Source organism: Lycium barbarum, chromosome 8 (assembly GCF_019175385.1).
Source record: "Lycium barbarum isolate Lr01 chromosome 8, ASM1917538v2, whole genome shotgun sequence".
NCBI classification, from domain to species: domain Eukaryota; kingdom Viridiplantae; phylum Streptophyta; class Magnoliopsida; order Solanales; family Solanaceae; genus Lycium; species Lycium barbarum.
This window is the reverse complement of record NC_083344.1, coordinates 93,584,961-93,608,936: the sequence shown is the minus strand read 5'-3', so window position 1 is coordinate 93,608,936 and position 23,976 is coordinate 93,584,961. Positions and strand designations below refer to the sequence as shown.

General features: G+C 33.0%; 1 protein-coding gene across 1 annotated transcript; it reads left to right on the top strand.

The window, feature by feature from the left end:
• The first annotated feature begins 18,294 nt into the window (after window positions 1–18,294).
• On the top strand, window positions 18,295–21,212 carry LOC132606318 (WRKY transcription factor 6-like). Its single transcript, XM_060319757.1, has 6 exons — window positions 18,295–18,755; window positions 19,069–19,170; window positions 19,314–19,475; window positions 19,587–19,907; window positions 20,078–20,191; window positions 20,430–21,212. The coding sequence occupies exons 1-6, from the start codon at window positions 18,474–18,476 to the stop codon at window positions 21,024–21,026; spliced, it is 1,578 nt and encodes a 525-aa protein (XP_060175740.1). The 5' UTR covers window positions 18,295–18,473; the 3' UTR covers window positions 21,027–21,212.
• The last annotated feature ends 2,764 nt before the right edge of the window (window positions 21,213–23,976 follow it).

Here is a 23,976-nt window from a genome sequence, read left to right as displayed (position 1 = left end):
ACCCTTATAGAACCAGGATCGACCTTATCATATGTAACCCCTTTTATTGCTAAGAAATTGGAGTGTTGGTATACTTTCACCATCATGTTGTGCCTTGATAGAGCGGAGTTGAAATAGCCCTTTTTAGTAGTAATTCATTCGATAATGCGTAGAAGGTTTTATACTAAGGAAGCCAACTCGTGAGAAGTTTGTACGAAGATGGAAGATAATTACTTAGTCTAATGGCTATAGCTGTGACTAATTAACTACTTGCTTTCGCCTAATTAAAGAGGAGAGTGGCTACAAAAAGAGGCCATAGGCATTTAAGAAAGGTGATTTGTCCCCATCTACTCATCTAGCAGTGGGTCATTTTACACTTATGCCTCTAATAAGAGATAACGCCTTGATCAAAAATCTTAAGAGATAACGCCTTGATCCAAAATCAAAATCCGACGTTCAAACTATTCTCTCTCTTATCTATAAGTAAAAATAAACTTCTGTATATACTATTTTTATCACCAAACCATGCTTAATATATATTTCCTTGAGTTATTACTCAACCATGGAAAGTAACGTAATTTTGTGTAATTGTTAGGTGTGGATAAGCTAAGTGTTTTCCGATTCAAAAAGTATGCTACTTAAACCTATCAGTGTCAAATTAAATTATCTCAATCCTTGTCAATGGCGGAAGAAATTAAAAGAAACAACCAAAGCAAGAGAGAGAAAATTGTGTGCCATTTTAATATTCTCCCTTGGTACATGCATGTAATTTAGCGTGTGAAAAGAGCTCATTCATGGTTCTGTAATTCTTATAAGTTTATCTGCTGTCTGCCAAATGTCAACTTTTTTACAACCTTTTTCCTAAATTCCTCGAAGGAGAAGACATTATGCTTAACTTTACAGAAACAATCTATATATGTTGTTTTACACCATTTTCTTGATTTGATTATTTTTCATCCAGTTAATTTACCTCTTTAAGATGATCGATAATAATCTCTTCAGTACTTTCGATGAATTATGTTTTTCAAATTAGTGATAATAAAAATGTACCATTAATCCTCAAGTAATTGCATAATGTCATTACTAGATATTATATTCTTGTACAAATCCATCCTTTAAGTTTAATTTTTTATATTGAGTCTTCGTCCAATAAGAAAAGCAATTCACTGCATGTTACCACTTCTGTAGATCCATCATATTGTTAAACCTAACATATGTTTGCTCTTTGATCAGTAGTTCACCTGCCACTCTATATATATATATATATATATATATATAAATAGTTGATGTCAATCCGTGCAAGTACGAGCCCGACACAGAAAATGAGTCAGTTTAATAGCAAAATTATGAAAATTTTGATTACGTAAAGATAATTATAATTCAATTATTTCAAATAGGATTTGTTATAGTTCTATATTTTCAAGTAATGATTAATGGGTTGCGAGCTGGCTTAACTGTTGAGCTCTTGCACTTCGTGATAAAAATTGTAAATTATAAAAAGAGAAGAAGAAAGAAAATGAAAAACTAAAAAAAATAAAACCAATTAGAACCATTAGATTAATTTAATCAAATTTGGATTGTTCAAATAAAGCATCAGACATACAATATTTTCACCTTCATACGTTTCTTTTCGTTGTAAAACACGAGCTGACCACAGTCCACATAGATAAAGAGGGTGTTTGTTATTGTTAGATACACTCGGGGAAACGCTGGGTCTGTAAAAGGTATATTGCCCGCGAAAAGGTGTGCCATAAGGATTACATTTTGCTACAAGGTAGGGTAAATAACTACTCTCTCTCTCTCTCTCAATTTATGTAAAGGTATTTGACTGGGCATAAAATTTAAAAGATAAGAGAATATTTTTAAAATTTATGGTCTAAAATGAGTCATATAAATTTATGAGAATATACATCTTCTCATTAAAGATACAATGGAAAATTTAAATCCAAATTATTACAAAATATGAAAAAAAAATCTTTTTTTTTTTTTTTTTGCTGACTTGAAAGAGTGTGAGTGTCACATAAATTGGGACCAAGGGAGTATGTATTAAGCCTTAAAAATAACAAGTTTTGAAAGTCTTATAACACACGAATATTAAAGCGGATTTGAGATTTAAGCTTCAAAAGTCTTTTTCTTCAATTACATCGTGATCAATTAAATCAATTCACACAAATTGAAACAGAGAAAGTATTAACCTAACAGAAGAAAACTTAATATCGTAAGCATGAAATCAGTCTGACGTCTTAAAAGGATAGTGAAGCTAAAACAACTAATACTATAATTTTGTTTCCTGCGTATTATTCCCAACTTTTGGACTCCCATGTAATAATACAAGAGGAAAAAAGGGAAAGAAAAAAAAAGTTAGTCTTATTAAACATTAGATGAGTCATACTTGGCTAACATACTAGTTGATTGATGACAACTTAGCCGTCGAGCATCAGATCCTCAGTTTTAAAATTCGAAGCTTTTTAGTCGTTTTCCACTAATTATATATCAGCGTCTAAATTATTCACCTAAGTACCAAACAAGTGACATTTTGGAAATGCATTTGCTTATAGAATTAAACTACCTTATAAGAAAACAAATTAGTTGCCGAACTTAGCCGGTAGTTTGAAAATGAAAGCTGTGTTTGTTTCTACTTTCATACTATCATCCTACCTTCTAAACGCTCCAAAGAGCATGGCTCGATGAAAGTGTGTCTGAAAAAAAATATATGATCAGTATTTACGTCAAACAAATTAATACATAATAGATGCGTCCTATATATATAATTTATCATTTATTATTGATTAATTAATATGTATTCTCATCTTAATTTTCACTTAATCATAATAAATTAATGTTGTTTGATGTATTAGATCTTCTGTGGATAAGTATCATCCGTCGGATTTTGAGTCAAAGAATATTTGGACAGCATTGATCAAGTGCTTTTTTTTGACAATTATCAAAAAAATACTATTTGTCGACTTGGTGAAAGAAGGAAAGATATCTAGCTAACTTGTAGCTAAACGTGTTAACCGGTTTGAACCGGACCGGACCGGTGACCGGTTAAGAAACCGGCCGGTTTCCGGTTAAAAATCGGAACCGGCCACCGGTTCCGGTTTAACCGGTTTCGGTTTACCGGTTAAAAACCAGAAACTGGAACCGGTCTTGTTCAAACACGTCCAAACCCTCTTTTTTTTTTTTGTATAGTATATATATATTATAGTATTTATTAGTATATTGTAGGTATATTTACATATGTTATATAAGTTTATAAGTAAAGTTTATATATTTACTGACTAACAGGCTAACAGCAAGTCAGCAATACAGCATATACGTGTATATATGTATATATATATATATATATATATATTAAGTTATATGCTTAAGTTATACTACATATACCTAAAATATAGTAAGAATATACTTATATATATCAATATACTTAGGTTATATAACTTACATATATATATATATATATATATATATATATATATATATATATATATATATATGTTTAAGTTATATGTATACTATATATTATAAGTATATTCTTAGTATATTTTAGTTATTTTTCAAGTATATAACTTTCTAGTTTTTAATTTAAGTAGATGTATATTATAAGTATATTTTAGGTATATTCCTAACTTAATATAAGTAAAAATATGAACACAAGTAAATAGAATGAGTGTCTATGGTCTCCAATTTGTTGTCTTCCTTGGCTAAATGCACTTTCCGAAGCCACAGTTGATACTTGAACCGTAAGGATATCTCGAGTCATTCTTGAGAGTATCGGATGACTTGCCTTGTATTTCTTCCACCATGCTAAGACGTTCAACTCATCTAGTTCCTTGATATCCACATTTGGCTGCATCAAATAAAAGTGATATTCATCAAAGTTTGCACTACAAGAAGGAGTTGGATGTGAATGTAAAACTTTTAAACCCGACAAGCCCTTTTTGCTACTTTGAGAAGTAGTAGGGCGTGGAGCAACGGGTGTAGCATGTTCTTCCAAATTAGAATAATGAGTAAAAACTTTTCTAAACTCGTCATCAATAGCGAGTTCGGCTTCAGCTAAAGATGGTTGAACTCCCATTTCAATTTCGAAAAATGTATAAATTTGACCAACCAATACTTTAGTATAAGACACTTTTAAACAAGGATTTAAAAGAGAACTCAATATAAATAAAGTTGGGATGGGAAAAAAATACTTCTTAAATTTTGTTGTCATATCAAAAATAGCCGCTTGATAACCGGGTTTATATTTATACTCTTGTAAAACTCTAGCTATTTTCGCTAAGTAGGCTAAAATTCTGGTTACCGTGGGATAGAATTGTTTAGAAAAAGCAAGAGTTGCATTATAAAAAAATTCTAAGAGTTCAACACATTCCTTAACATCTTCCCAATCCGTAAAATTTAACCAATCATCACTATTAATATTATATTTGTTGTGAACTTGTTGTATGGGAATCCTATACTCATATGCTTGTTGTAGCATAATGTAAGTGTAGTTCCACCTAGTCTCAATTTCTACTTGAATTTTCCTAGGTCTAAGGTTATTTTCCACACAAGCATTCTTAAAATCTCTAATTCTTCCCCTATTAGCATTACAAAAAAAAAAAAAAAAAAAAACGCAACCGCATCTCTAACTTTTTGAATAGAATCGTCAAAACGCACAAGACCATCTTTAACAATTAAGTTTAAAATGTGACAACTACATCTTACATGAAAAATATTTTTTAGCGGAGGGTTTAATTCTCTTTTTAAAAGACCAATCGCCTTTGTATTATTAGAAGCATTATCTAAAGCAATACAAAGTGTTTTTCTATAAATGTTAAAAAATCTCATAATAGTAGACATTGAATCCGCTAAAAATTTTCCATCGTGACGACCTTTTCCTTCATCATATAAAAAAGATATAATTCTTTTTTGCATAACCCAATTGTCATCAACCTAATGACACGTAATAGCAAAAAAATCTAACTTGTTAAGACTAAGACCCAAATCAGCGGTAAGAGAAACATTACAATTTAAAGAATTAAATACATGGCGCAAATAAAACCTATATTTTTTATACAAATCTATAACATCCGCTCTACAAGTACTTCTAGGAATAGCCTCAAATAACGGATTATAACAACGTTGAATGTAAGTAACAAACCCCAAACCCGAAGGAAAGGAAAATGGTAAACAATCATAAGCTACCATTTTAGCTATTTCTACACGCTCTTTTTTCTTGTCATACTTAAAAATTTTACCGGTTCGTGGGTCTATCGTCATTTGAATACCCCCCACATTTGAACTCGTTTGCTCTCCCCAAACATCCATATGTTTCTTTCTCATATGAGCATTTAGTGTACCCGTTCCACCATCCTTACTAGTTTCTTGCTTAAAAGTAAATACTTGTCCAGATAGGGTACATTTAGCTGTTTGGCTTTCCCTATCCTTAGTCATAAATTTCCAAATTTTAGCGGTTGGCTTACGAGTTTTAGGCGGTTTGTCTTGTGTATGTGATTGTGCAGAACATGTATCTCCTATGGGATTTTCGGGGGCTTGTGTTTCATCATCATCATCAATTTCATTAAAAGTGTCGGTATAATGTTGTTGCATTGCCTCATGACCTAAAAGTGGATTATTTCCACCAACATCAATACCTAAATTAGGTTTTTCTTCCACAAATGTTTCCTCATTAAGCCCACGCCTAACAATACCACTACTACCGGCACCACGTCTAAATCTCATCGCCATTATTAAATAGAATTAACTTAAATCACACTCAAATAAATCACAAGAAAATAAATTGCAACAAATTAAATTTCTAGAATTAAATTGCAAAAAATAAAGATAGAGTTGGAACGAAGGTACCAAATTGCCAGACTAATTTCCAACAAAGTGAAGGCGGCTAGAATTGCAACTCCACCAAAGCTACTTCGGATTGTTGCAAAATCACCAACTCCACCAACAATATTATAATTGCAAAATTAATAATTGAAACTATAATAAGACTTTATAATATTTATTTGAGAGAAATTTAAAGTGACTAATTGTTGCAAAGTAACTATAATTGAGAGATTGAGATTTTAGAGAAAGAGAAGAGTGAATTGGTGTGGATTAAAATGGAAATGGAGAGGGGTTTATATAGGGGTGGGGGATGGGTTAAAGTGTTAAAAAAAAAGTTTGAGGGGTTGGGGGGGGGGGGGGGGGGGGGGGGGCAAAAAATGGGTTTGGGACCGTTTGATAACGGCCATTTTTGCAAATGGACTGTTGCCCAACGGTCCATTGGGCTGCCCCAACGGCTCTATTTAAAAAAAAAAAAAAAAATCCACCGGTTTAACCGGTCCGGTTTCGGTTCCAAAAAAATTGAAACTGGACCGGTATATAATAAACGGTTAACCGGAACCGATTAACCGATTAACCGGTTAACCGGTTCCGGTTCCGATTTTACCGATCCGGTTACCGGTTGACGGGTTTACTTGTAGCCTTAAAAAGAAGAACCCAAAGGATACCAAAATCCTTTTATCTTTGTTTTCTAGGAGTATACGAGGAATGAACCGTGTGAAATGTCATAATAATATTCCATCAAAGGTAAGAAAAGTTCATCGCAAGAACTCATTAATTCCATGCATGGCTGCCTTATCTTCTTTTTTTGTTTTATTCTTGTGAATGGTCCAATTAAAACCTAACCATAGGCAGCTATTTTCTACGTCAATGTGTAAGCCACGTGGGGATTGTTAATCCTGGTCAATGGAATCTTAGTCAACTCTCCTTTTGTCTTCAACCTCGATATAATAGTCCATTGTAGGGTGAGTTTGGTATGGACCACATTTTTTGTTTTTTTGTTATTTGGTGTTTTGTTTGTCAAAACTTTAAAAAAAACAAAAAAAATGAGAAACAAAGTTCTTAAAAATAAGAAAATTAGTTTTATATTCAATTTGACTGTATTTTTATGTACAAACACAACTTTAACTTTCATATACTATCCCTTTTCAACTTCAACTTCAGAGGCTACGTTCTTCATATCTCAACTAACTCATATCCTAAAGCCTACTAAGTCATCTCAAATTTTCTCTTTCTTCCTTAGGTCTTTTTTCTTAATTTGATTACTTTGCGTGCTTTTGAGGTTGCCAGGATAGCGGATTATTTGAATTGGTAGTATTTTATAAAGAAATGAGGAAGAAAAAGGGCCCAGAAAAGTATTAGGTGGCAGTTGCAAAGTAAGACCAAGAAATGTGGTGTGGAAAATGAGTTTAATTTCGGGGAAGAAGAGCGTCATTAATCTGACATATGAGAAACCTTTAATAAATTGTCACAACCTCACGAATTTAATTTGTTACCTTTAATTTTGAGAAAATGAAATCTCTTGCGCTCTTACAATTTGAATAGAAGAAAATGACTTTTCCAGATCTCTTATGTGTCTTTTTCAAATCTCTTATATGTAAGGGGAAAAAAATCTATTGTAAAAAAATTATAAAACTAAAAATGTTTGTAAAGGACCAAAAAATCATTTTTTTTCTTTAATTTTTGCCTGTCCTTACTTTAGTCTTCTCTTCTTTCTTATTTTCTATTTTATTTATCTTTGACAGCTGACAAAATCTATATGCATTTGGACTTTAAAGCAACAAAAGAGTCGGACTAATACTCGTAAAGGAGGTCGAGTCTTGTAGATGACACGAATTTAGATATTTATTAAGTTTAATGTATAATCAAATAGCTTCAATATTTTGTTTTTGGTTTTGTTATAACATGTTGCGGGAGTACTAGCTACTTATTTTAAGATGCTGATTAATTACTTATAATTACTTTTATGTAATATGATTGTATAAAATGTAAATATTTCATTTCATTTTCGTACACCAACATAGAGAACTCAAATCTTAATAAAATAAACTCAATCAAAAAAAAAAAAAAAATCTCCTACGTCAATGGGAAGACAAGGTGGTTATTTGAGAGTTGTCATGTGAAGATAGAAAAAAGAAAAGTTGACCCTTTTCCTTCGGTTATTAGCTGTTTGGGTACGTTTTTTCCACCAAGAGTTAAGACTAATGTAGAAAGCAGTTCGTCTTCTTTTTGAAATTTCCTAATGAATTAATGCATTAGAGATTTCTTAATGAAAAAAAGGGTAGTAGACACCTTTTCGAACAATTGGACCAAATGTGCCTTTTCCACATTCCATGAACTCTAATCTTTGAACAAAAACTTACCTACCATTTTCCCTGAGGAAAAAGAAAGAAGGAATCCACCACGCAAGAAAATAGATATCCGGGTAGTTGGACATTTTTTTGGAAAATTTTGTAGAAACGAAATAGTTTATTATTTAGAAGAAGTTAATGCAAAAAAAAATATATGTTTTGGATAATTCTTCTATTTGGAATTTTGTGAGTATTCCCGAAAATTTATTTTAAAAAGAAATTAAAGTGTCTAAATTTAAAAGTAATAATTTAAAAAAAAAAAAACTTTACGCTACAGTTCATTGAATAGATAACTAAATAATTTGATAAATGTAGATTAGTTATCTAAAATGCATTGATAGTGTAAAAAGTTTATGATTTTACTAAAGAGTTAATCTCACTTTATCCCCTTAACATTTAAAGGTTGGGAACGATAACCCCTCACATATTGAATGAAAACGATAAATTCCTTATCCAATATTTTCCGGTGAGAATCTTTTGCTTTTAAATAAAGATCTTTTTTCTTTTTCTTTCTAGAATTAAAATACAAAAATATATAACTCTTGTTATTGTCCCATTCACTTGTTCCGTTGAAAATAATGTATAACTTGAAAAAATATGTTAATAAATTTCAAGCTATGTGGTGTTAGGGGTTTTTTTTTTTTTTTTTTTTGGACAAGAGGGTCAAAATCTTAATTATTATACGGTCTAATTAGTAAGAAAGAATGAGGGTTTTTCCATATAATAAATATTCACACTACACGTTGAAACCTCAAATATTTGTTTTTATTATTTTTCAAGCATGACGGAGAAACTAGAAAGTTGCAAGGATGCAGCATCTTCAGGTTGTTCTTGGCTACCAAGGAAATGAAAAACACCAGATTAACAATTTCCTCCAAGGCACAATAAATATCTAAATGAATAATTGCAATTATTAGTTGCTGTCTTGGAGGAAATTGTTAATCTGGTGCTTCCATTTCCTTGGTAGCCAAGAACACCCTTCAAGATGTTGTATCATTGCAGCTTTCTAGTTTCTCCATCATGCTTGAAAAATAAAAGAAAATTATCTGAGGTTTCAACGTGTTGTGTGAATATTTATTTATTATATAGAAGAGCCCTCCTTTTTTTACTTATTTAATAATTAACATCTTGACCCTCTTGTCCCAAAAAAAAAAAATGAATGCCAAGTAACTTGAAATTTATTAACAGATTTTTTCAAGTAGTTGTTATATATTATTTTCGACGGAACAGGTGAATAGGACAATAATAAGAGTTATATATTTTTGTATTTTAATTTTAGAAAGAAAAAGAAAATAAATCTTTAGTTAAACAAAAGATTCTAACAGGAAAATATTTGATAAGGGGGTTATCGTTCCCATTTAATATGTGAGGGGGTATCGTTTCCCAACCCTTAAATGTTAAGGGGGTAAAGTGAGATTAACTCTTTACAAAATCCATTTGTTTTCATTGTGTTAATGGCCTGGATGGTCACTCAATTTATGGTAATTGACCATCATAGTCACCTAACTTTATTTTGTCTTTCAAAAGTCATTCAACTTCGTCTAATTAGCTTCTATGGTCATTTTAGCCGAAAATGTAGTTTCCGCTACCTATTTAATAACATGGCAACTGTAAATTTTTAGAAAAAAAATATTTAAAAATTAATATTTAAATTTATTTTGAACATAACCCACCCTAAACTAGACTCAAGTCTTGACCCGACCTGCTTAATGAGTTGATTATATAAGAGATGCATTTAAACTATATAATAACATTTAACTAAAAGGACCCTATGAGTCTTCGAATTTTGGACAAAAACAATAAATTATACCGTGTATTAGCTTTTTTATTCTTTATAACGGTTTTAATAGGTACTTAATAACTTGATCATTTTTGTTCTATTATTCCCTCCTTGTAAAGCTAAGCTTCATTCTCCTTTACCATTTTCTTTTGCTTTTTTTCTTTTCTTTTCTGTATTTTGATTTAGTGTTATTGTTTGTGCTTTATGTTTTCCTGTTTTTAGTTCTTTTGTTTGTTTGTTTATTTTTTATGATTTTCTGAATTGTGTTGTTGTTGATTAATTTTGCATCCGTTTTGATATCTTTATATTCTCCTATTTTCTCAGTTCTTTTTTAGAGGTAAAGAAAGATATCTAACTCCTGGATCCCATTGATTAAAAGATTTAAACTTTTAAACAAAGAAAAAAAAATCACTGGGTTCTGTAAGTTATATGCTATTAGGGGTCGTTTGGTAGGTGTTTGGAGTTGAGTTATGCAGGTATTAAATCATGCATAAGTAATACCATGTTTGGTAGCTAGTTAGGAGCTAATAATACAATGTTTGATTTGCAATTTTGAAATCCACATAACTAATATATGTATAGGTTATGAGGGAATTTAATACATGAATAACTAGACCCTGCATAACTTTCCTGAATAAAATAATACATAGATTCACTCATAATAATCTCTGGCTTACTAATACCTACATAACTCTAAATATCTACCAAATGACCCCTTAAAGCTTAAAGAAATTTTACTATATATATAAGGGACAACCAAGGGGTATTTGTAGTCCTCACAAAAGTTTTCAATTTAATGTCAAACTTTTCAATTAATTACTTCTAGGTCCCAGATTTATTTTTTAAGGTCAAATTTACTTTTTATTTATATTGTCTGTTTTTCATTACTTTACTACTATATATAAAGGAGAATACCCATTTTTTGTAGTCCATACCTGAATTTTTCTGACTCGTTTTACCCCTAATTGAAATTATAATGGCTTTGTGAATCTTCACACATTTTGGTAAATTTTGAGAACTTTAACGACTTTTTATGCCACTAAAAATAATGATGTCATGGAAAAGGTTATAGAGACCCCACGAATCATGCTCTGTCACGACCCAAACCGATGAGTCGTGACGAGTGTCTGACCTCTAGCGACCAAACACCCCTAAACACGTATCTGAAACATACTGAACATCAAAGGCCCATAAATGGCATGAACTGATCTCATAAAAGGGAAATATCAAGACTCTGTACAATCTGTATATACACATACATATTGAAGAACAGTACAGGCCAGCTAGGCCGCTACATATACTGTACACAAAAGAATAGAAGCCAACAAGGCTACATCGTTTGACTAGTACATACAACTGTCTACAGACCTCTACTGGAATAAAAGTTGTAGAAAGGACAGGACAAGGCCCCGTCATACCCATATACATATACATCCAAAAGGTCTAGCATACCAAAATAAACAACAACTCCTGATCAATGGAGCGCACTAACCACTGCTGGATAGAAGTCCTACTAAGCTGGACCACCTGTCGGTCTACCTGAACCTGCAGGCCCTCGAGCAATGGGGAGTCAGTACGGATAATGTACTGAGTATGGAAGGCATAAGAACAATCATGTATCTATAAGAATCATGAATAAGATCTGAACTCATAAGCTGAAATAACTGTTTGTATGTATTTGTATGAAGTAGTATTTGTATGTATCTGCACAAACCTATATAATTGACTATGCCTTTGTGGGCACACAATATGCATGCTCTCAATGATAATCATGCTCATATACATAAATATAAGTCATAGTGCTGAGGAACGTTCAGCCCGATCCATATCCCATATAATAGTAATGTCGAGGAACGTACGCCCGATCCATATGTCATATAATAGTAATGTCGAGGAACGTACGACCCGATCCATATATCATCATCAAGGTGCACCAGCTGAGCAGGTGGTAATGCATATATAACGCCTACCCATTTTCCATACCCGTATACATATAATACTTGCGTGTATAACGCCTTCTGGTCATGGGTCAATATACATATATACGAATGAATGTAATGCATGAATAACTGTGTACATAAAGCTAGACCCATGAACAGAAGGAGCAATCATAAACGGGGTACATGAACATCAAAGACTGAGGTACTCCCTAAGATTCTAAGAGTGGAGTAATATGGAAACTCGCTTACTCGTTTGTTGGTTCATATCGTAAGATCATGCCAAAAGAAGGGAAGGATAACCTTACATATCTCGACGTATATCAAATCGCCCAACTTCTACCTCTTGAACTTGTAAATCTACAATTAAGATAACGTAGGCCTTAATTAGACTACTTACCTCGCTTACTAACCATCCTCAAATACATATAAAGCTTAACGAATTGTAGACAAAATTTTCCTTGTAAGCTCAACAACTCTTCAACTACACAATTGATCCAACATCAACCACAATACCCACAACACGATGACAACACACACACACACACACACACACACACACACACACACACACACATATATATATATATATATATATATCAAAATATACTTAAATTTATCCCCAATTATCTCTTAACATAGCCTCAAGTCACTACCTTGCCCTTCATCAACTTACCATTCCCACAAATACCTCCTCTTTACTTAAATCACTAAAACTCTTGATAATAAACTCAAATACAAGGGTATAAATCATTTACATACCTTGAGGGGTCTAAGATCCCAAGAATCGCTTCAACTTCAACTCCCTAAGCTTCAGAACCTTGAAGAAACCCTAGGAGCAATCTTCTTCTTCACAAGCTCGGATTTACGGGGTCCGGGTCTTGTCAAATCTTCACTAATATGATGGAAAATATTGGGAGAGAAAATATTAGGGTTTTTCTGATTTGAAATGGAGGAAAATGAGAAATAGTCATGGCTCCTATATTTATACTTGGAAGCCAAAAAGTTACAGCGGTCCGGTTCGACGAGCGGGTTGACGGCCCGTCGACTTGCTCCGTCAACCTACGCCTGTAGATGCAAGCTGTGGGACCCTGTCGACGCCGCACATCGACGATCCGTTGACCATGTCGATGACCCGTCGATGATGACTGGTGTCTGCAGATTTTTCTGATTCAGTTCAGATCGCGTCGATTCGATTCGTTCAACTTCTAACTCTATAAATTGCCAGGAATATCTACTGGTACCCTTGTACACGGGATAGGACACTTTCTACTCCAAACTCGGGCTCGGGTCTCTGTTCCAAAGGCATACCCGTCTAGAAAACCATAGGTTCTACTACTACGAAGCGAGGGGTGTAACATGCTCATACATATTTGAATATTTTATGTAGAAATATTATTAAACTTGTTTCAAATTATGTTTTTCCTTAAGAATTTATTATAGACACATAAAGAGTTATCATGTCATTCAATTCTGTCTTAATATAGGCTTAATTATTGAATTAAAATATTATTCTTATAATGCTATTTATTATTTATTGATGTTATTACCATTTATCATTTGCTATTTTAATTTTTTATTCGTCCATTTAGTAATTTCTTTTTAATTTTCTCCTACAATCTTATGCCGTACATGCAGGCGAACATAAGTAATTTATAACGACTTCACTTAAGTTTGGATTAAGTTTCAAAATAAGAAAATAAATATAAATAACTCATATCATTGTTAAATACTTCAAAAATGTATCAAAAATGTAAATTACAGTCCTTCCGTATCAATCGAAAAAATGAATTCCGAAGTACGGTAGTTAATTAATCCAATTTTACGTGCGCACACCATTAACATGAAATTTATTTACTATATTAAAAGAGTAACTATAAAATATTATTTTATGTATTCTGAAAATGTTTGAAAAAATAATGTAGTTAAAGAAAATATAATTTGATTTTCAAACCGTAATAATACTAGACAATTGCAAAACTTCTATTTTTTACTCTTTTTAAAATATTAAAATATTTTACAAGTATTGGATAATCAATATTTTATATAGTTTAGGATAAAATTGTTCCGGTTAACATGAAAAAGTTATTACAATGTAGATTTCATAAAATGGTTTAGTAAATTAAGAAAAGGTAAAAAAAAAAATGTTATTCTTCAACATGCATCTTTTGGAAGGTAAAAGACAGCTTAAAGTAAGAACTATTAATTCTATTGACTTTTCAGTATTTTTTGTGATTTAATTTGAAAGATTATCTACAAAAAATTCTTGTACATCACGACTTTTAATTATTTATATTTATTTTTAAGTTAACTTTATTGATTTCATCATGCAACAATATTTGCGCATCAAATATTTTTGACATTAATCGAATACTGTAATATCTTTGTTAAAAAAATAAGTTAGCCAATATGAATTCAATTCAAAAAAACAAATGAAATTAATTTAACATATGAAAACCCAATTTGGATCATTAGAGACTTTAATATCAAAAAATTTAAGTAAAATGGAAATCAGAAGTGCTTTCAAATGTTGATCTTTTTTAATTAAAATGTAATATAAAAACTATAAAAAAAAATACTTTCCTTTAATTTGTAGGTACGTTTTAGTACTTTAATATTTTAGAAGTCTTTCGAAGTATCAGATTGATGTTACAAAAACAAAGAAGCAAGAGCAGAAAAAATTTAAAAGATATCTACAAATTAAAATTTTAACGCCGATTTGGGCCCAGGCTTAGCACCGGTCAAATGACACTAGTCTCTTATATAATTAACGCATCAAGTGAGTCAGGTAAAAAAATTGGTTGGAACTAACGTGGGTTACATCCTAAATCTAAATGTTAATAATGGAAAAATATTTTTTCTTAAAAATTTACCGCTGTCACATCATTAAATAAGTATTGAAAATTATATTTTCGTCTAAAGTAACTTTTGAAGCTAACTAGTCAAAATTAAGTGACTATAATAATCAATTATCATAAATTGAGTGACCATCTAGACTATTAACTTGTTTTCATTCTAAGGTATGGTCAATGTTAGGCCACGGTCACCCCAACTAGTACCACTATCACTAAAGAGTGGAGGAAAGTAAGAGGTCATGCACAGAATAGTGTAAAGAATCTTTTACATATATTCACCGAGGTTGCATACAGAATGATATTTATAACAATTATTATAATCTAATCTGATAGTGTTTTCAATTTCTGCTTTGAACCCAAGCATGCATTCACTAGCAAAAATTACACCTTCACGTGTGAGTTCCCATTAAATCTTTATTTCCACCATCTCGTTAACTTTTGACAAACTTGAATGATTAAAACTGTTAAAGGAAATATTTTAGGACTGTTAAATCTATCCCAAGCATAAGATACATTTTTGTCATTCTCTCATATTAATAGTAATGAAGTTGATCAATATATCGATAACCCTTTAAACATATCAATAAATTTTATTTAAACACTTGATTTAAAACTTGTTTCAATTGAGCATCTGAACACATAATAAAGTGTTCTTATTAAACACTTCCGGTTTAAATTTTGATATTTTTGTGCATTTTCTTAAGCGTCTATTACGTAGATAAGTTAAACACTTAAAATATGTCATCCCTTAATTATATGCATTTTGCCTTAATAAGTCATAAAACCTCATGCTTCTTCTATTTGAGCCCCATGTGCATATTTAAAGAATATGATATATTTTGTATGATAACTTAACTATCTAATAGACACTTGACAATACGGGTAATTTTTTTTAAAATTTAAACAGAAAGTGTATAATAAAAAATACTTTATTGTTGTTTAGTTGTTCAAGTGAAACAAATCTTAATTTGAATGTCTAAATAAAATTTACTTATAAGTTAAAGGGGTTATCGATGTATTAAGCCTAGTAATCATTCAAAATATTTTGTGATTGTTCGCATTGGTCTCGAACAGTAACTTTAAAATAGTTTCGAAATACTACCCAAATTTTTTAAAAGGTTTTTTACAAATTTAGGGGACCCCTACCCTAGACCGATTAGGCAAAAAGTTAAGAAAGCCAAAAGAGTCAACAAATGGTCCCCTCTGTGACGTGATTGGTGTGCTTTGCTGTCTGAACAAACCGTGGGTCCCAGGGAAGCTTCCTACGCAGTCTTGTACGAATACTACCACATGGAATTAAAATCATCAAAACCAAATTATTTGAAAACAAAAATTAAAGCAATTTAAGGTAATTAATTTTCAACGTGCTCAGCTTAGAGTCGATAGATTCTTTAAGAGCCCGTTTGGATTGGCTTATAAGTTGCTTATAAGCTGTTTTCAGCTTTTTTGAGTATTTAGCTGGCCAGCTTAAAGTTATTTTGTGCTTAAAATAAGCTAAAAAATAATTAGGCCCATTTGACTTAGAGCCCGTTTGGATTGGCTTATAAGTTGCTTATAAGTTGTTTTCAGCTTTTTTAAGTGTTTGGCTGACCAGCTTAAAGTCATTTTGTGCTTAAAATAAGCTCAAAAAAATAATTGAGTCCATTTGACTTAGCTTATCTAAAGCAGCTTATAAGCTGAAAATAGCTTATAAGCCAAAAAAAAAAAGTTAAATTATCCCAACTTATTCTTTTTAGCTTATAAGCTGCAAACAGCTTATAGGCATAAGCACATCCAAACAGGCTCTTAGCTTATCTAAAGCAGCTTATAAGCAAAAAAAAAAGTAATAAGTTAGACTACCCCAACTTATTTTTTTTAGCTTATAAGCTGCAAGCTGCAAACAGCTTATAGGCATAAGCCCATCCAAACAGGCTCTAAGTTATCAGCTGATGATGTAAAATTAATCACACAATCATGTCATTTGAAAATTAAAAATTAATGCACATAAGTGTTTGTGTAAACTACAAATGGATAAACTCAAGGAATTAAATTAAATAAACAAGTGGTTAACTGAAGTCGGTCATAACACTAAAGGCATAAAAAAAAAAAAACAAATCTGAATAATTTAAAACATATATACAATAATTTAAAACATATATACTGACATCAAGAGCGTAATCTTGTCATCAATGAGCAGTAATGAAGATAAGGAGAGATCATAGTACGAGCAAGGAGAGGCAAAATTAAGTTATTTATTTTAATCAAAATTTTAATTTATTTGTGATTTCTGTTAGTTGTTTATTGTAGTTCGATTATTTTATTTATATATGGTAGCTATTGCTTATTTTTTCCAGACTCTTTTATCCTAGCTTATTTGCTTTCGTTATTTTTTTTTCATACTGCTTTGAATTACTTGTATTCATCTCGAAGGTCTATCGGAAATAACCTCTCTACTTCCAAGTAAGAATAAGGTATGTGTACACACTGCATTCTATCTTTCCAAACTCCATTTTATGAGATTCCACTGAGTATGTTGTTATTATTAACTGCCCGAAATTAAAGTACAGATACGACGATGTCGTTGTTGTAATCTAAATTCTAATAAAGGATAATTCGGTATCTGTATTAAACCCTTGGTAGAAGAATGCAGGTACAGAATTAAATAATGAGATGTGTATAAATTAAGCAGACCACACTGTCATCAAGAAAAAACAAAAAAAAAAAAAGAAAAAAGAAACTGAAACTCAATTAAAAATTAGCAACCGAGTCGTGAGTGGGGCGAGAAGATTGTCCTTGAAAATAGTTGACTTTGTTCATCTTCACAGTTGGTAGCTTTTCATTTTCATCACGTTGAAACCGCCGCAGTATTCGGGCCGGTAGATTTCTTCTTTTTCATTTTTCTCTTTAATCCTCCTCTTTAAAATAAGTGATCATTTAGTCTTTTTATTTTAATTCAAAATAAATATTCAATCATATAATCAAGAAAGTATTAATTTTAGTTTTTTCAAATTTATCACTATTTACTCAAGAAAATAAATAGGTAAGAGTCTTACTTTCTCCGTTCACTTTTATACGTTTAGTATTTTAAAAATACATTTTTAATTTTATTTATCATTTTTAGCATATCAAAAAAAGATAATTTTTTTCTTTTTTTACCCATAGTATTAATTACTTATTGTAAATCATTTTTCAAGTGTATTAAAAATATGCACCAATTAATATAAGTACTATGATAAAAATATATACTTCATTTATTAATTCTTAAGGGGCGTGCAAAATCAAAAGTGAACAAATAAAAATGATCAGGAGAAAATATTAATTAAAGGTAATTTAGTCAAATATATATTTTTTTCTAAAATTAGTATTTTCTTTACCTGAGTGAAAAAAGTGAAGTAGATACTTATTTATTTTAAACCTGAGGGAGTAGTTTAATGCGAACAAGTCAAACTCGGTCTTGACAATTTGAGAGGAAATCCTGGGTCCCACTGCCACCTGTCGCCCAACCTTGACGCACCACCTTACGTTACTTTATCAAAATCTTCTCCTCTTCACTCTTTGACCACACACCTCTTTTCTCCACACGCATACAATCAACATTATTTTTTGGTCTACGTAACCTTCACCATAGTCTCTTATCTCAACCTTTTATATAGCTGTGTCCACTGCATCTGTGAAAAAACTCTTAGACCCCCTTCATAATAATCTTCTTTTCTTTCATTTCTCTTGATTTTCACCATTGTTTCATTTCTTAATTTGGTTTCTTGATTTATATATGGACAAAGGATGGGGAGTTGCACTTGAAAATTCTGATCATCAAGTGGGGATCTTCAAGAACAAGCCAGTTTTTGGTTTTAATAACTTAAGTCCTAGGTCGAATAATCATACGAATTACATGATGATGAACCGTAGGGAGGAGCAAGCTGTTGATGAGAAGAGGGAAGTTGATTTCTTCTCTGATAAGAGGAATCTGCAGCCTATGGATCATCTTTTTATAAAGAAGGAAGACTCTCATAGTGAAAATACTACTAGTACCAGGTCCGAATTGGTTGTAAATGTAAGTCATCCAATCCACTTAAGTTCCCATTTGGCCATAAGTTTTTTTCACTTTTTTTTCAGAAATATTTTGAAAACATTGTTTGGATATAAAAAATGATCAGTTTTGAGCAGTTTTTGAAGAATTTTTCCAAGTTTCAAAAGTGGTTTAGACTGGATTTTTAAAGTTTTCTACTCACAAAACTTCAATTTTTTTTTTTGAATTTTCAACCAAATCTATGTCCAAACGCTAGTTTAATCTTTCCAGTTTGTCATTTGACTATATCATAACTTTAAACTGAACTTCTTAATCTAATGTATGCCCTTTAATGTAGACTGGTTTGCAACTTGTGACTGCAAACACTGGAAGTGATCAATCAACGGTGGATGATGGGATTTCATCAGAGATAATAGAAGATAAAAGAGCCCAGAATGAGGTATTACGACTATAAATTATTTTACCACAAAGACTCCATTGGTTAATGGTTCAATTGATTATTAAAGTTATACAGATGTATGACTTTTATATACTTGATTTGGTTATTGAATAGTACATCTAATTTTGTTTTATCTTAACCAGTTGGCACAATTACAAGTTGAACTGGGAAGGATGAATGTTGAAAATCAACGTTTGAGAGGGATGCTTACCCAGGTTAGCAACAATTATGCTGCACTTCAGATGCATCTTGCCGCACTCATGCAACAACAAAATTCAAGAACTGAAAATACACATGACCACAAGGTATATATACACTTATTTCGAGAAAAAAATAAACTTAGAAATATTTTAAATTCATAGGTTATTAATTAGTACTTCAAATGGTTAATTTCAGTATTGTTTGATTTTGTTCAGATTGTGGAAGCAAAGTCTGAAGAGAAGATGCAAGAAAAAATAGTTCCAAGACAATTCTTGGAATTAGGACCAAGTGGTGACGAGCTATCTCATAATTCCCATGCTTCATCAGAAGAAAGAACAGTTTCTGAATCACCTCGGAAAAATGTACAAGTGACACGGCATAAGGGTACTATTGGCAGAGAAGAAAGCCCAGAATCTGAAAGTTGGGTACCTAGCAAGGTCCCTAAATTGAATTCCTCAATGCCAGTTGATCAAGCAACAGATGCAACCATGAGGAAAGCTCGTGTCTCCGTTCGTGCCCGATCAGAAGCTCCCATGGTATACATTATTTTTCTTTTCATTTTTTGTAGTTTGGTTTTGTATACTGTTTGACCAAAGGATTTAACTTATATATACTAACCGCGGATAATTTTTACATTTCCTATGTCATATGTTACCAATATCTAGTCAACATGTAAAACTAATGCAGTAGTTGCAATATTTTGCAGATTACAGATGGATGCCAGTGGAGAAAATATGGACAAAAGATGGCAAAAGGCAATCCATGTCCCCGAGCTTATTATCGGTGCACCATGGCTGTTGGTTGTCCAGTGCGCAAACAGGTATGTATCCACCTATATATACTGCTAGTAACTACAAAGCATTTTTACATATTCAACCTACAATACCTTCGTATCAAGCCTAATATGATAACCTACTGGAAAATAGTGTGCTAACCTACTACTTATATCATGGATATTGTAAAAACTCTTTACTTTATTAGTGTGTTTAACGTAAAGTAGGGAATGAGTTTGATAAATTGATGCAATTCTAAAAATTCACATTCTTTTAATTATCCAGGTTCAAAGGTGTGTTGAGGATAGGACAATTTTGAATACAACTTATGAAGGTACACACAACCACCCCCTACCACCACCAGCAATGGCTATGGCATCCACAACGTCAGCTGCTGCAAATATGTTACTTTCAGGTTCCATGCCAAGTGCAGACGGGTTAATGAATCCGAATAATTTCCTAGCAAGGACTATGCTTCCATGTTCGTCAAGCATGGCGACTATTTCAGCATCAGCTCCGTTTCCTACTATAACATTGGACCTAACTCAAACCCAAAACTCGTTGCCTTATCATCAAAGGACAACTCCAAATGCTCAATTTCAAGTCCCTTTCCAATCAAGCCCTCAACATCCAAACTTTATTACTTCAATGCCACCCCCACCAATGCCTCAGGGTTTACATAACCAACCAAAATTTTCAGGACTACAAGTTTCTCAAGATGCTAATCTTCAACCTCAACAATTACAACATGTTCAAAACCACCCATCATTTACCGACACGCTTACGGCCGCCACTGCTGCCATCACGGCCGATCCCAATTTCACTGCCGCTCTGGCCGCCGCCATCTCGTCCATGATTACTGGTTCTCAAAAAGAACAGTAGTGAAGATATCATCTTTGTAAAACTGTTAATTACTGCTGCAATAGTTTTCTTCATTCTTTTTTGATCTCCGAGGCTATTTGGTGCTGAGACTTGAGATTGAATATACATGTTCATATCTTTTTTTGTTAAAAGGGTTTGAGGAGATGAAGAGAATATTTTCATTCTTTCATTGCGTTACCTTCAAAATGATCGTCTTGTATTTGTGTATATGCACGAAACAAAGCAGTGATCTAGTCGTTGTTTGATCACTGCCCTTTTTTCAGAACTTTCCTGGAACTAAATTACTTCACTATATCTACGTAAATCCTGTTGTTGATCTACTTATTTGTTTTCCCGATAGTCCGATTTGAGGAAAAATGAAAAAGAAAAAAGAAAAGAGTACACAAAGTAGAGAAAGAAAATGTAGCAATCAAATTTTTGAAATGTATATTCAGAAAGAAGTTATCCTATAAGTTGACAAATACTACTTTTCTATCTTTAAAAGTAATTTTATTTTAAATTTCTCATTTTACATTGAGATAATTTATAGTCATAATAATAGCTATAGCTTGTTTTAGAACACAAATTTAAAAGTCTATTTTTTTCTTAAACTCTAAGCTTAATCAAAGCGCATCACATAAACTAAGATGAAGGACATATATAATCAGTGCATCTTAGCAGATTATAACATGTTACTTATTGCTTTTTTAAGTTACCATAATTAGGACTAGAATAGATTATTAGTACATGTTATTGTAACTCAAAAATATTGTACAAGGTTAGTGCACGGAGAATAAACTCAGAAAGAAATTGCAATGCTTTAATTTGGGGTATAGTCAAGAACTGCAGCCGCAAGTACAGTTTGACACGTAAAGAGTGGTCCATTAATTTGGATAGGCTTAAATTTTGGTTGTCAAGAGATACTTCCAGGCAACTTCCTTTTGATTCTTTAATCAATGATCATGTTAGTGAATCTCCATTACTAATTAACTACAGGACTTGGAAGTTGTATTTGTATACCGTAAAAATCGGATATATGTTAAACCGGTAAGACCGGAGACCGAGGGAAGAAAAGGACAAGCACATGCACGAAGACTTTCTTTCTGGACCGGAGGAGTGCTTGAACCGAAGAAAGGGAAGAACATCATTTGGTCCGGTTTCTCCATAGCCGAGTTGATCGTGGCCGTTGGTCCGTTTGATCGTGGCCGTTGGTCCGGGTGGTCCGTTACACAATTGCCACGCGTCAATACCATTCTGCCGCATTGTACTACCAATCGTACGGGTGTCAGACCGTACGACCAACCTTATCCATTTTAGGGTTTTTCCTTACTCTTTAGGGCCTTATGTTGTATGAAGCCCATGAGGCAAAACTATAAATAGGGGTCACTACCCTACTTTTAGGGGTTGGCTGATTGAGTTCTAGAACACTTTGTAATAGCAATAATATATAAATCTCTCCCTCTCAACATCTGATTTTGGTCCGGATTATTGTGTTCATCCTTTAGATCTGTTTAATCAAACAATACTCATATATTATTAGATACATATATCTATCGTAAATTACCGATTATTATTAGCTTCCTCATAGCATATCCTTACATATCATTTTTCTACCAAATAGATTAAGGCTTAACCACATATCCTATACCTCACTCATAAATTTAATTGATTATCCAAATTTGGGGTAAATAGTTTGGCGCCCACCGTGGGGTTAGGATAATAGTGGTCTTTGATCTTGATCTCTATCTTATCCGTCAGAATCAAAAATATCTTTTGTTCGTCTCCGTAAAAACAGACAAAATGGTTAACAGTGGACAATCTGGTCACGTCAACAACAACGAGATAGTGGCCGAAAATGAAGACAGTGGGCCACGAGGATTACCAAATCCTGCCGACCCGAACCCCGTTAACTCGAGGGAGGGCTTTAACCGGCAAAACACCGTGAATCAGAAGAATGCCGCTCCTCCGGCACCCGATCCTTTAGATACTAACAATTCAATTACTTTGTCCCGGACTCAGGGCCGGAAAGTACTGGATACCCCGGGGGATAATATTGACTTACGTTTAATTTTTGAAATGTTGCAGGAATAGAGAGCAGCGATTGCCGAACAAGGAATGGCAATAGCCCAGTTGCAGAACAGAAGTGATAAAACGACACCGGAGAATACGAAGGGTGTTGCTGAACCCAGAAGGGAGGAGGCACAGATGGTTGAGAGCAATGGGTCTGGAGCTGGTTCATCCACCGAGGTACTGAGAATGCTCGAAACGTTGGCAAAGCGGGTAGGCTCGACCGAAAAGAGGGTGGAAACATATAACTCTCGGATCAAATACCGGGGGCTCCACCTATTCTGAAAGGGCTAGATTCGAAGAGGTACATCCAAAGGACTTTTCCTCCGAGTGCAGCTCTGAAATTAATCCCGAAGAGGTTCAAAATGCCGGATATCCAGAAATATGACGGCATAACGGACCCTCACGAACACGTGACCTCATACACCTGCGCTATAAAAGTCAATGATATGGAAGAAGATGAAATTGAATCCGTGTTGCTGAAAAAGTTCGGGAAAACTTTGTCAAAAGGAGCGTTGACTTGGTACGACCATCTGCCCGAACATTCGATCACTTCTTTCGAAATGCTCGCCGATGCTTTCGTAAAGGCTCACGCCGGTGCCAAAAAGGTGCAGGCCCGTAAGGCAGATATTTTCCGTATAGCTCAAAGAGACGACGAGTTACTGCGTGAATTTGTCAACCGATTCCAAAGGGAACGAATGGACCTCCCTCCGGTTCCGAAGGAGTGGGCTGCACAAGCTTTCACAAAGGGGCTCAATCCTCGGAGCTCGACGGCTTCGTTCAAATTAAAGGAAAGCTTGCTGGAATACGAGGCTCTGACCTGGGTGGATGTCTATAACCGATACGAGTCAAAGATTCGGGTGATGAATGACCAACTCAAGCTTCCCCGGGGCCCGTAAATATG

What these genes read in the sequence shown, in the direction of transcription:
- LOC132606318 (XM_060319757.1), top strand. Translation starts at nt 18,474, where the DNA reads ATGGACAAAGGATGGGGAGTTGCACTTGAAAATTCTGATCATCAAGTG. An exon ending in AAAATACACATGACCACAAG is followed by an intron (nt 19,476 to 19,586) that starts GTATATATACAC and finishes GATTTTGTTCAG; the next exon opens with ATTGTGGAAGCAAAGTCTGA. An exon ending in GTTGTCCAGTGCGCAAACAG is followed by an intron (nt 20,192 to 20,429) that starts GTATGTATCCAC and finishes TTAATTATCCAG; the next exon opens with GTTCAAAGGTGTGTTGAGGA.